This window comes from Rhinolophus ferrumequinum, chromosome 2 (assembly GCF_004115265.2).
Source record: "Rhinolophus ferrumequinum isolate MPI-CBG mRhiFer1 chromosome 2, mRhiFer1_v1.p, whole genome shotgun sequence".
NCBI classification, from domain to species: domain Eukaryota; kingdom Metazoa; phylum Chordata; class Mammalia; order Chiroptera; family Rhinolophidae; genus Rhinolophus; species Rhinolophus ferrumequinum.
In genome coordinates this window covers 24,526,545-24,540,934 of record NC_046285.1, presented here as the reverse complement: position 1 = coordinate 24,540,934, position 14,390 = coordinate 24,526,545, and the positions used below count along the sequence as shown (strand labels likewise).

Here is a 14,390-nt window from a genome sequence, read left to right as displayed (position 1 = left end):
GGATATTTAGAAGGTTGCAGGATATTGAGTATTTTATTATTTGTTTTGCACGACTATCCTGCATATATTTCACAGTGTCTAGCATCTTGCAATGTCAGCATACCCCCTATTCATGTGACAACTATAAGTGTCCCCCAACCCCAAATTTTCCAAATGCCTTAGAGTGGAGCAATAGCATGCCCATTTAGAAATAGTTGCGTGGCTAAAGGGAAAAGGTCTGGAGGCTGAGCTCTGGGGCATATTATAGAAATTAAGAAGAGGAGAATCCAGCAAGAAGACTGAGAAGGAATGGTAAGAAAGTAGGAGTACCAAGGCAGACTGAGATCCTGGAGGCTATTAGGAACATCTTCCAAAAAAGGAATAGTCATTAGGGTAAAATGATGTGACTGGCTATATTAAGCACAGAGTGTACACTGATTAAATCTATACATGTTAACACATTTATTTTACTTTAGAGCATAATTTTTCTCTTCCTGCTATGGTGTTTTAATGTGCCTATTGTTTGGCTTCCATTAGGGGTTAGTTAATGCAGAGTTTGCATTTTGAGTGCTACAGCTTCACATGGGGATTGCAACAATAGTTCTTCGAATTGCCTTTATAGAAGGACTTTTTGTCGTTTGCCATCACTACCTAACTTTTTAAAAAAACCCAAACTACTTTTTGAAAAACAATAGCTTAATTTAATGTATTGTGCTTCCTCATGACCTGAATTACTTTTGAATTTTGAAGTAAAACATAAGTTGTGTGTAATGAACAGAATACTGAATATACTGATTTCTCAATTTATATTAAGAATTTATTTACATTATTGATTCCATATGTGTACTATCAGATAATTGCCAAATAAGAATACTTAAAAGCTTTCTAAAATTTTTGTAGAGTGACTCACTTTTTAAAAAAAATTGTTCATTTTATGGCATACTGGATTGAAAGACATATATTATAATTGGATGTTTAAATTTAACAGAATAACATTGATTTTTTTTTACTTTAAAATATGGTCATTTGATTTTTCAGTCCCTTTGATGCCTTTAAAACACATTTTTATCACCTTTATAATCATTTGATATTTCAATTGGATTGGAGAAAATTAATAATTACATTAAAATGATTACTTTGGTAATTATTTACTGGAAAAATAACAGGATTTTTTCAATCTTAATGTTTCAGATTACATGTAATGATGTTTGGTTGTTTGATAATTTTTGTCTCTTTAATTATAGGTCTCTGTGGAAGAATTAGAACAGAGTATTAGTGTGAAAATAGCTAAAGAAGCAGTAATGAATATAAATAAACCCCAAAGCATTTTTAAGCCTACAAATGGATTTCTAGAAACCAAAGTATACTTTGCAGCATTACCTCGGAAAATGGAGAATGCACTCATTAGACCGGTAATGATCCAAGCTAATATTATTCATCATGGATGAATTCCTTTTGTCTGTAATAGATTTGAAGATGTATTTTTCTGAGAGTCAAAAGAAGTTATTTTATTAACTTTTATGACAACCAATTGTGACATACCAACTGTGACAACTTGAATTGAACATGTGAAAATAACATTAGCGACCCTCGATACTATATTAAGGAAATAAGCTAATGTGTGTAGTATTTTTGAGCTCATTTAAATCCCCAGGATTTCTCATGGAGGAGTAGATTTTTAAAAATTCTCAAGCATCAATTTAGTGTTGACATAATAGTCCATACTTAACCATTAAGCATACAAAAAATACCTATTTTGAATCCAAAAATACATTATTTTGTAGAAGTCAGTCAAAGAACTTTCTTAGGTCTATTTTAGAACTTAAATTTGGGCAATAAGAATAGCACATGAGGTGGAACTTTTTTTTTTTTTAAAGAAATTTTTGCTGGGAATATAGCAGTAGCCTGTCATAAATTGAAGTTAGATAAAATAGATGATCTTCTAAATATGGTGTTTGTCCAATAACTTGGAATAGGTTTCATGAAGGAGACTCATCATTGTCCTTGAAGAGTTTAAAAATTTTATCTGAAGTCATGGACCTGCCAATTATATCCATCTTTCACTCATGACAATTCAGTTACCTTCACTGAAGTGATTTCTGCAATATAATATAAAACCTGAATTAGTTAACCCATGTCAGAGTGAATATAGCTGTCCTTTGAAATTGCTAAATCAAAACATTTTAATAGCAAAATAAATTATTCAAAAAGTATTTATGAAATGACTACTCCATGTCTTCAGTCTGGCTGGATGCTTTCGTGAGGCTCAAGAATGCAAGCTCTTTAGTTGCTGAAGAGGCTTTGAGTCTGATGGTGAGACAAACCTATGTGGTAAATGCAATTAAGGAAAAAAATGGAAAGCCACGTAGAGCCCAGGGTCACAGCTAGAAGCATATATGGAACTTGAAAGCGGAAAAGTTATCCCTGAATGACATAAAAGAGATAGGTAGGGCCTGAGGTGTTAAAAATTATTAGGATCCTAGGGGAGGCATGTGATGGCATAAACTCAGTTTTACTGAAAAAGACTGTCTATCTGAAGGACACTTTGAAAAGAAAAATTTATATAAAATTCAAAATATTTTAAATATTTTAAAATGTCATAAAAAATGTTTTCCCTCTAAACAAAAACATATATTAAGCCACTATCAGTCTGACTTGTTTACGTTAAAAATGCACTCTTGACCTATATTTTATTTTGTTAGATTAATCCTCGTCTAGATGGATGTATACGAGGCTGGAATTTGATGAATCAAGGCGCTTCGGGAGTAGAGGAAATTATTCAAGAGAAACAAAATAAGCATTGTTTTGTCTCTGTGGAGAAGGGTTCCTACTATCCTGGTTCTGGAGTGGCTCAATTTAGCATAGATTATAGTAAGTGATTTCCCATTTTATCTCTTCTCATTAATGACTAAATTTATTCATTGACAAACAGCAACAATTCCTATGTGTGCCTACTTCGTGCCATGCATAGTGTTAGGCTTATTCATACTGTTATATGTTTTTCATAAAAATTTCCCCGTATAGTGGAGGGAAAAAGTACTTGAATATACTTATGTTATTATTTAAAGATTATTGACATATAGCCTGATTAATTCGGGGTAAATTCTATTGACTTATTATAAGGTTCAACAATTTCTCAGTTGTATTGAGTTTACTGATTAAAGCATCAAAAGAATTCATCGTCATTTCTATCATTTCCATTTGATCCTTTCTTAAAATTTCCACCTCTTGAAATCTGTCATCTATTCATACATGTTGTCCACCTTTTTCCAACTAAGGCTTCAACATATTACTCATAATTATTTTAAATTCCCTGATACTGTGTTTCCCCGAAAATAAGACCTAGCTGGACAATCAGCTCTAATGCACCTTTTGGAGCAAAAATTAATATAAGACCCGGTCTTATTTTACTATAAGACCGGGTCTTATGATATAATATAATATAATATAACATAACATAACATAACATAACATAACATAATATAATATAATGCAATGTAATGTAGTATAGTATAATATAATAATATAATGTAATATAATAAAATATAACATAATACGGGGTCTTATATTAATTTTTGCTCCAAAAGACGCATTAGAGCTGATTGTCCAGCTAGGTAGGTCTTATTTTCGGGAAAACATGGTAGTTTCAACAAGCCTGGTCATGTTGATTATTTGTCTCTTGACTATGTGTTTTTTTTCCTTTCTTCCTTCTGTATCACATAATTTTTGTTTTAAAGGTGGGCATCTTATGTAGAATAGTAGAGACTGAGATAAATAATATTTAGATCTGGAAATGAGCATACCTCTGCTTCTGCTGGGCCCTTAATGATGGGTGTTGAATAAATTTTGTCAAGAATTGAGCAGCTTAGGTTTTGTTGTTTTTATAACTACTCTTTAAATTCCTTTAATATTGCCTCGTGCTTAGTTAAGGTCGCAGCTGGTTTGCCTGAGGGTTTTTTATAGCTGATCCATCCTCAACTTTAGGTATTCCCTTTATGATATGCATTAAGAAAGTATCTCTCTCCATGGGCTTGTCTCACCCAGCAGAGTGTTTTTACTTGTTCCTTGACATTTGCTAGCATATTAGAGGGGTCTGGGGGTTGAGGGCAGGGGCAGGAGAGCATTCTCTATTGTTCTTGTATAGGTTCAGTCTTAGGTGAGTGTTATATTCCTGGGTCTCAGGATGTGAACTTTATATTGTCTCTCTCCCCCCGACACAAGTAGAGGAGATTTGTAACGGTTAGGACTCAAGATGGGTCTTCACATGTGTTCTAATGGTGACAGGTTTGCTACCTTTTCCCCAATGCTTTAAGTCTTTTTGCATAGAGGAGACAGAGAAGCGTCTGGGTGAGACTTGGTCCCTTTCCTACATGTTGCTGCTCTTCTCCTCAGACCTGCACTAGGAAAGAGGCTTTCTCTAATCCCTTTCTCTGCCCCCAGTTTTTCTCCTGAGTACCCATAAGGTCCGTGAAGAAGAGCCTGTGAATAGGTATGAATTTCTCACGTGTCTTCAGTTCCCAGGAGTTCTATACTCTCACACCAGCTCTCACTAGAACTTTAGAAAGTTGTTAAAATTTTTACCTAAATTCTTCTTACCAAATTGTGTAGTGTCTGGTGGCTGCCTTGGGTAAGAGTACTCTCATCCTGTCTCTCCTTGGAAGCGCTTGTTCTTTAGGTTTCTAGTTAGTAGCTCTGAAATCTCAGTTCTTTGATAGTCCAAGAAAAGTTGTGATTATGTAGATAATTGGGCTCTTGATGTTGTCAGGGTGGGAGCAGTGGTCTTTCTAGTTTTCTACAGCCTAAGTGCGCTTACAAAACTGATCCCAGGTTTTTTACCTTTACAAATAATATTTCCATGGATATCCTTGGACATACATCTCTGTACCTTTATGTAATTGATTCTGTAGGACAGAATCTTAGATGATTTCTCTCAGAATTTATGCATGTATATAATTCTTAACTGTTTTGTCAGATTCTCTTCCAAAGATGTTTTATTAATTTATCCTACCAACAGAATAAGTAAGTTAATGCTTGTGACTTGTTTCCAATCAGTTGAAAAAGTAAATCTTATATATAGTTTTAAATATTATTATTCCAATTTCTACTGAAGTTGAATGTCTCTTCATATGGTATATCTTGCTTATTTTATTGGGTTCTTTGTCTTTTTCTTTCAGAAGTGTTTTTTGAACTACTAAAGGTTTGCCTTATAAATTTAGTGTGAATCTAGTATCTCTGCTTTAAGAAAAAATTGCATTTTAAATGTGTGTATTTTCAGTCTAAAAAAGTATTACTACAGTTTTAAGAAAGACCCTTACACTAGTACTTTCTGTTTTTCCAACATAAATTAACATAATATCTTTAACTTTAGCTCTGTTCTGTATATGAAGAATTTTTTTTTAAAATGTTTAAAATGGGTTGATGATTAAATACAGGCAGATAATTGACCCATGCTAATTTACTGAAAGGAAAAAAAATCTCAGAAAAAAATAAAAGTAAGAATTATATTGTGTCTGAAAAATTAGTTTCATTAGTAATTAGTTTTTCATGGATAATTTGAAAGGATCTACTTTTAAATTTGTATTTAATATTATATTATAATTCCTGTTTATTTGCATATTTTTAGCTTGACTTTGTTAATATATTGTAGTAAATTTACTTATTTCAAAATAATTATATATAATATATATTTTTATCTTGGGTGTAAATTAGAGAATTTTAATGGAAAATGCAGTAGCGTTAGATATGGCTAAATGGGAGAACATTTTGCCAAAGGAAAATTACTTTCTCTGTTCACATTCACCCTTTCAAAGCCTCCAAGTGGTATTTGAGCTATTGTTATATATTATTTTATATTAACTGAGGGAGACTTAATTCAGTTTGTGAACTAATATTTTAAGGAATCAAACTGTTTTTAGAAACATTAATTCAGCAAATATTTGTTGAGTGACTACTGTGGAAAAGTAATGGTAGAGAAGAGTAGCTATGATAGATAGTAAACCTAGTGATTAAGAAAAAGAATGTTAGGAATTGTGACAAGAGAATCACAAAGTAGAGTTTCTATTCAAATGTCAGAGTTAACTGCTGACTTCAGAGTTTTCCTCTACTATCAAACTACCCAATTCCCTTATTATATTAATCATATTTTTCTTTCTCACTGCTTTAACTTGACCCCTTTGTGGATGAGGAGTGGTGGGGTGGTGGTGGCAGCTATACTCAAATTTTCACTCAGAAACATTACAGTAAATTTGTTGAACTTCCTTCTAAATGTGTACTATAAAATATGACTACTCTGAGAGTTGATGAAAGGCAGAAGGAAGAGCTGCTAAAGAGCAAACATGGAAAACTTGTAATAATCGTAAGGACTACAATCCAGAATTCTATTTTAGGAAGAACGGAAGGATGGGGCTCCATTTAAGTGTTTTCTACGTTAAATTTTTTTCTTTTGTTTTGTTTTGCCTAGGTTATATAGATCATTGAGAAAGGACAACTAAAATCTCTAGTATTACACGTGTTACACAAAAATGGCTTAGAGTATTAATAAGAGTGTAATAATTCCTTCGAGGACATTGATCATGCTTCTGTTTCATTGCTTAAACAGATAATATATCCAATCCTGAGGCTTGGCAAGTAAATGTGACCTTGAATATTCGCCCATCCATGGGCACTGGTGTTATATTTGCCTTGATTTCTAATGACACAGTGCCCTTTGCCTTGTCTTTGGTGGATTCCGCCTCTGAAAAGCTTCAGGTAACTTTATTCTAAACCTTTATGATCCTTGGTTGTTGTTGTTGTATCTGTAAAATGGATATAATGTATTTACCTCAAAGTGCTATTTTGAAGATTGAATGAGGTAACTGATGTAAAGTATTTGACACAATCTCTAGTACATCACTGAGGTCTTAATAAATGTCCATTATTGTTACTTTTTTGCTGGCTTATTTCCATGGTCTGAACCAAGAGGTAAGGGGAGAAATTGAAAAAACCTATTGCATCTAGAGCTAAAATTAAGCACTCACACACAGGCTGCTTGGCGCCTTCCCAGAGTACATAGGGATCTTTCCTTGTTCACAGTCCTTGAGGTATCATGGGAATTAGTCTGTATTAACACAATAGAAGTGAGTCTGACTACAATCCATTCTCAGATATTCAGTGCTGAATTATAATGTTGTGTGCTTTCTGGCACACTGATTCTTTTCTTCCATTAGTAAATTAGGTAAGACTATAGAAAACGAAAACCAGTCCACTTGGCTTCTTGCTGGCAATTCTGATTTTCAATTAGGAGGAAGAACAGGGAAATAAACAAAAAACAAAAATACCTTTTGGATAAATGAAAACATGAGCGTTATCAGAAGATCTGTGTTATTCAGCCTTCCATTAGAGACAGATAGTTCTTTCCATGTGTCATCAGCAGTGGATTCCAAGTTACAGCAAGAAACTTCTTTGTGCCAGGGCTGGCTTAGATCTCTGCAGCTTTGGGAAAGAGATGTATAATTGAATAATGCCTGTAGTAATAAAAAGGGGTGCTGTTGCAACTTAAAGGGTGATTTGGAGGCGTTTCTGGTGGTTAATCATAAACAACCTAAAAGATTCTGCTGGGTTTTTATCTCCAGTCTATACCACAGCAGGTTACTTCATTTGGATGTCAGCTTTTGGTTTGTTTGTTTTGTTTTCTAAAACAAAATGGTATTCCTATCTTTAACACTATGTTCATGGAGTGGAGATTAACACATGCCATGTCTTTGATATTTATTTTATCTTATTGTGGTTGTCTCCATGGCTCCCTTTTATTTGCATGTCAGATTGCTTTCTCAAGATTTGTGTACACTGTTTTGTAACATTATTCCACATACTACTGACCATTATGGAACATTTTCTCAGCGGACCATCTTTAAGTCTTAATGAGTTCAAGAATATGGAATAGCAGATTTTCTCAAATAACCTGTATTTGTGAAGTACAGACTTCAGTTAACATAGATTTCTTAGTTTTGATTTTATTTTCTCTCTTATGTTAAACACTTCCTCCACACACATACAGGTTGTATGCATAGATCACTCTCAACAAATTGAGTAATTTTGTGTATCAGCTGTTTGAAAAGTTCACCCAAATGAATACATTTTATTTTTTGCTAATCTTCTCATAAATATTCTGTAATTGACTGCTGGTGATCCTTGGTTTTCCTCTCTCGGAGCTTCTTCATTCACTTTGTCCCAACTCTATAGGATTGCTTGGGTGGCACAAAAGTCCTTTCAGTCTTGCTGGAATGTGCTTACTAAAGCACTTCAAAGTTTCTAAGTCTTTTCCCCAACAAAGAGTAATTCAACTCCTTTTTTCATATACATATTTTGAAGTTAAGAAGGCTTATAAACAGAAAAATATTGCTTAAGACACTATTTTACGTTCCCATTGTTGGTACAACTCTGTTGGTTATTGAATTTTCAGAAGCCACTCACCATATATTTATATCTTAGCTAAACCTGAAGCTTGTTAAACTAATGCATATCCTAAAATTATGATTATGATAATAGTTTTTCTTTTTTTCATTTAAACTTGGAGGCTCTGTCACACATTATTCCCCTCATTGAAATTCAGTTTTTGAATTTGAAAAACTCAAAGTCACTCTTACGTGGCATTAATAGTATCTGCTTGTATTGAGTCTTCCCTTATTCTTCAGGATATCCTGGTATCTGTTCAAAGTACGGTACTATCTCGGATAGAGGCCGTAAACCTGTGTCCCGGTGAGCAATACCATATGGAATTCAGAGTCAACAGAAAATACTTGGAGCTGTCAACTCCACTTAGAAAAGATAGCATCTACTCTGAAGACCATCAAAGACAATTTGCCATCTTAGACAAAGCAATGGAAGGAACAGTGGTCACTTACTTGGGTGGCCTTCCAGGTATCTTTATTTTCTCTTCAGTTTTTAAAAAGTATATTTTTAACTGAATTGATGTTATTTTAAATATGTAACTTTAGTAAAAGGGCATCAGAGGGAAGATAACATTTCAGTATTCATTACTGTTTTCTTGAGGGCTTATATTGACATTTTATTGGTTTATTTTGATTTTTATTTTTTTACGGTGAACTGAAACCAAATTTTGCTTCATTTGACTATCGTAACCAGGAAAAATGTACTATTTCATTTTATCCTTTTAGTAATTTTATGAATTCAATATTGATTCTTCAATTCATCTATCAAACACTCAATATTTCTTATGAACCTACGTCCAGGCACTAGGGAAATAGTAATTAACAAGCAGAGGAGATCCCTGCTGTTGTGGCTTTTACAATCTAGAGGCAGGGACAGACATTAAACAAGGGATTAGGAAAATATAAAAAAAAATTAAAATTGTCATAACTTCTACGAAAGAAAAGTATGAGTTGCTTTTAAAGCCTGAAAATGGGGACTTGTTCCTGTCTAGTTATAGGGGCCAGAAGCAAGCTCTCTGAAGAAGAGGCTAGATATATATCTGATAGTGAAAGGATTAAATGAATTTAACCAGGTGGTGAGGGTGGGTATTGGCATTAGTATTCAAGTAAAATGGTTCGCGTGTGGGGAAAATGGGAAGGAAGGGGTTGACATACTTGAGGAATATACAGAAATCAGTGTGGTGCAAGCATATTGAGCGGGGGGATGGCCGTTCAGGATGAGGCTGTGAACTGGGTGGGGGTTGGGAGTAGGAGGTTTGTCGACCTGGTTCAGGGTCCTGAGTCTTATTTTAAGAGCCATGAAAATCATTTTTTAAAAAGTTTTAGGCAAGGAAGTCATGTATCAGTATTGCAGTTTAAAAAATCCACTGTGTATAATGGATGGAGATGGACCGGCGGGCGGAAAAGGTGGATGAGATGAGTTGGGGACTCCTGAAGTGGTCCAGAGGGAGAAGCAGCATTAGTAAGAGCAGCAACACCTATACTACCATCAATTGGTGCATAATAAACAGTCTGGGAAGTGTTCTGAGTGCTTCAAACATATCAACTCATTGAATTTTCAAAATAGTCCAGTGAGGGGGATGCTATTAGTGTCCCTGTTTTACAGATGAGGGAGCTGCTGGCCTCAGGTGATGGCAGTGGAGATGGTATATAGTAAACAGATTGGAAATGTGTATGAGAAATAAAATTAATAGGATTTAACGATTGAAAGGCAGGTATAGGATGTCTTAAGGAATCTGTCACGGGCATTATTAGCCTGGTGGAGATTTCATTTACCAAGATGGAGAAAACTGGAGGAAAAGCAGGTTTATCTTTAACTTAATATTGGAAAATATGAAATCGGCATAAACATTTTACTTCAGATGACAAAAAATTGAGGGAGACATTTCTTTAAAGGAATTTTCAAATACTATTTGCAGGTTATTCTCATGGGGAGAATTCTGAGTTTGATGTCTGGATTTGTTGTAACCTTCATTATATCACTTTAACTGATCAGAGACTTATTTCCTATATAGGGAATTTTTATCTGGGTTTTTGGGGAATAGTACTAAATAGACTACAAAAGTTTAGATAGGAAGATAGATAGGTAGATAGCCAAACATAGATAAGTTAGTATGATTTATTATTAGGGAGTTAGTTAAGTTAGCATGAATTCATTAATTTAAATATTAGGAATTATAATTTTATTTGAATGCAATTTTATGCGATCAAACAATGAAAGAGTTCAAAGAAGTGAAACTATAAAAATGTCAGTGGTTCCAGGACTTTGACCACAGCACTAAGGACTGACTTCAGGTAAGATGTTTTTAGAAAAAGGGTGAGGAAAAATTAAGGGGAACTGAAAATTGAGATATTAAAAGTATGTACTATGAGATGAATAAATTATAATTGACATGCAAAATAGGCATGCTCTAAATGAAATTCAGGGAAAATTGATGATTCTGAGGTTTTTAAATAATAGAGGCATAATCTATGATGCTCAACCAGACTTGAAAGGGCTTCTTAAAAAATGCTGTCAGCCCACAGAAAAGTATGGACTTTATTCACTGTATTGTCAATTTGGAGAAAATTTAAAGTTTGTGTAATTTTGCGTAAGATACTGAGGAAGAATAAGGGCTGAAGAATATCCATTGGGAATTAAAATTCATGGAGAATAGATGACAAAAAAAGAGAAAGCAATAGAAAGATTGATATTCTTAAGATGAACCATAGTTCTTAGGAATGTAAAGGTTTACCTAAGTATTAACTTTGATAAAGAGAATCAAAGTGTAGAAAGGTCCAAAGGCCATAAACTATTCACTGAAGCATTATTAAAATTGTCATTTTTAGAACACCAAACATTACATAAAAATGAATTCCCCATCATGACCTGTCATTGTATGCTCAGCAGGAAACTATTTCTTTGGAAACACATAGGAATTTAATTTTATGCCAGTAATAATAAAAGTGATATTTATTATGGCATTTAAAATAGATTTCCAAGTAGCTATAATTTAGAGTTGAAAAAAATGATTTAACAATGCTTTAACTGTTGGTTAAATTTAAAGAGATGATAATGAAGTAGAACATAATACGTAAGAATATGCTTTTTTCTACTCTTCTTTACATGTGTTTACCTTAAGTTTGGATAGAACTGATTGTGTTTATGAAATCAGAGGAACTCATGGATGCTGAATTCAATGCCAAGCACAATACCTTATATACATAGGCATCTCTTAATATAAATTTATTAAGTAGAATTCCATTATTAACTTTTCCTTTAGGACTAGAATTTGATTGGAACTGGGAGGTCTGAATAATTCTTCTAACTGTAAGCAAATGCAATGCTAAAAGTCTTGGGCTAATATTTTAATATTCTGTTTTTACAGATGTTCCATTCAGTGCAACACCAGTGAATGCCTTTTTTAATGGCTGCATGGAAGTGAACGTTAACGGTGTAGACTTGGATCTGGATGAAGCCGTTTCTAAACATAATGACATTAGAGCTCACTCATGTCCTTCAGTTTTGAAAAACAACATGAATACTTAAGACATCTTTTCTTTGTTGATAACATCTTTTTTCCTGGCTGTAATTATACTTGTGTTTCAATAATAGTCGAAGGGTTTTACTCATGATGTGCAGATCTTGATTATTTTATGGTACTTTGACCTAGGAATTTTAAAAAAGGTCCTTTTTCAAGAAAACAAGATTCTCTGGTGATATAAATTTCATTAAAACATTCTTACTTCTGTTGCTGTCTAGAAAATAAATAAAGAAACAGAGAAAATTTTAATTTGAATTTTTTGCTACAAATGATATTTCTTCATTTTTATGTTTGTAAAAGTCAAATTCAATTTTATCCTCATAAACTAGTGTTTAAATATATGTTTTTCTCAGAAGGCAAGGCAGAAAACCCAAACAAAAGTTCATGTGACTAAGTACTATTGATCATAGCAGGTACTATTTTATGTGTTTTTGTTTCTTCCTAACGAAGGCAGAAGAAGACAGTGGCCTATTCATTTGAATTGAGCAGAAGGCCTTAAAGCTTTATTCCAAAACAATTCCTCAGGGGGACCAGCGTTGGCTTCATCTTTTTTTCCCATGGCTTCACATTTGAAATAGTAGTTTTACTGAATTAAGAAAAATAAGTGGTACACATTTTCATGACAGTAGCACAGGAAATCTTGCCGATTAGTAATTGGACTCCAAGAGGATGAGGTACTAGATTGTGTTGGGTTGTGTGTGGAAAGCTGGGAAGGGGACATTCCTTAAATTTGGCTGTGTGGATCACACAAGTTCTAGATTAGAAAAGGCAGAACCTAATGACGGAAAGAATGAATAAGGTGGAAGTTCATAATTTTCCCTGAACTCAACTTTAATTTCCAGAGTAAGTTGTCAGAATGTGATTGTTGAAGGACAAAAGGAAGTACGAAAACTAGAACAGATTTTAATCAAAGGAGAACTACAGAGGGACGTAGTTAATATTGTGTCTTTGTAATATTGTGTCTTTGATGTAGGAGGTAAGATTGCCACATACTTGCTGGTCATGCATTTCAAGTGGCAGTTTTATCACTCCTCAGCCTACTGTTCACATAAGGCATGTATCAGATGTTTCACTGAGTTTTAGAAAATAATTTTTTTCCACTATAGATATTTTACATTATGTAAAACATAATAAATTGGTTTATATTTTAAAAATGTGTATGACTAATGTCTATATTCTATCAATTCTTTTCATAAAACATAAAATTACATAACACACATGGAACTCTACATGAAGCACGGTTGTTCTTTAGTTGAATATTTGATGAATTATTATGGCTGTTACACCCCAGCTCATAAAGAGAAGAAAAGCAAAAGTAACATGTATTGAGTATTTGACTCGTACCAGAAATTGTGCTAGATCATGTTACTGGATGTAATTTATCTCCCAAATACCACCATGTACTGTGGGTGATGAATTTCAGCAAGAAACTACTGATAATTATGTGGATGTGAAAAAGCAAGGAAGTAGAAAAACTGGATGTATATAAAGAGGAAAAATAAATAAATGAAGGAAGGGAGGGAAGGAAGGAAGGAAGGAAGAAAGGAAGGAAGGAAGGAAGGAAGGAAGGAAGGAAGGAAGAAAGGAAAGGAAAAGGAAGGAAAGAAGGAAGGAGGGAAGGAAAGAAGGAAGGAAAAAATGAAGTTTTGATGGGGAGAAGCTCTCTGATTCTCATTTAGTAATATCCAAACACACTCAGCTGTAGGGAACAATTCCACATTTCTCATCAGAAATAAAATACCTTCCAACATGCAGTAATCTTCATAGAGGCTCCGGCGACTCATTTATAAATTTCATCTATCTTTGAGATGAGCTCACATGTGGCTTAGCGGTGGTGGGGGTGGGGGAGGTGTCTAAACCTGAGGCTAAGAATCTTTCATTTGATCTTTGATCTTGATCTTTGTCAAGAAATATAGATTCCTACTTTTAAAGGGTTGTTAGAAAACAGTGGTTTCTTGAAGGCCAAGAAACATATTTGGTGTTATTTGAGCTTTGTGTCATGAGAAAAATCCAAGTGACAGGTTCATTACAGAGTCCCTTAGAACTTACTATTTTCAGAGATAGGTTATAGATCAGTAGAAATAATGGTTAATTTGTGAGAACAGTTATTTACCTCAGTTCCCCTGTCTGATATTATAATTATAGTCTCAGTTCCCATGAATCTTATAAAGTATTTCCAATTTTCTTTTCATTCTGGAACTGGCATTATTGCTGGAGACAGGGCTATTTTTATATATTTGTTTAACTATTGCCTTATTTCTTTTGGAAATCTCTTATGCCTTCAGTCTCTGTGGTTAGTACAGAAGACTGCGATATTTGAAATAATTTTATTTCGGATTTCTTGATATTGCTATTGATGTAGTGTTGGGAGAAGACAGGGTCACTTCGATTCTCTAAGGACAAGTGTAAAATTTCTAATTCATTCATTCCGCCACACATATTATGGAGAACCTCCTCT

At 33.8% G+C, this 14,390-nt stretch overlaps 1 protein-coding gene across 1 annotated transcript in view; it reads left to right on the top strand.

Moving 5' to 3' along the window:
- PROS1 (protein S) overlaps positions 1-12,536 on the top strand; it is a 68,143-nt gene extending 55,607 nt beyond the window's left edge. The window contains exons 11-15 of the mRNA XM_033135377.1: positions 1,224-1,391; positions 2,682-2,850; positions 6,578-6,726; positions 8,652-8,877; positions 11,777-12,536. Coding sequence (XP_032991268.1) covers positions 1,224-1,391; positions 2,682-2,850; positions 6,578-6,726; positions 8,652-8,877; positions 11,777-11,937 — 873 coding nt within the window. The 3' untranslated portion in view covers positions 11,938-12,536. The remainder of the gene's footprint in view (positions 1-1,223; positions 1,392-2,681; positions 2,851-6,577; positions 6,727-8,651; positions 8,878-11,776) is intronic.
- The last annotated feature ends 1,854 nt before the right edge of the window (positions 12,537-14,390 follow it).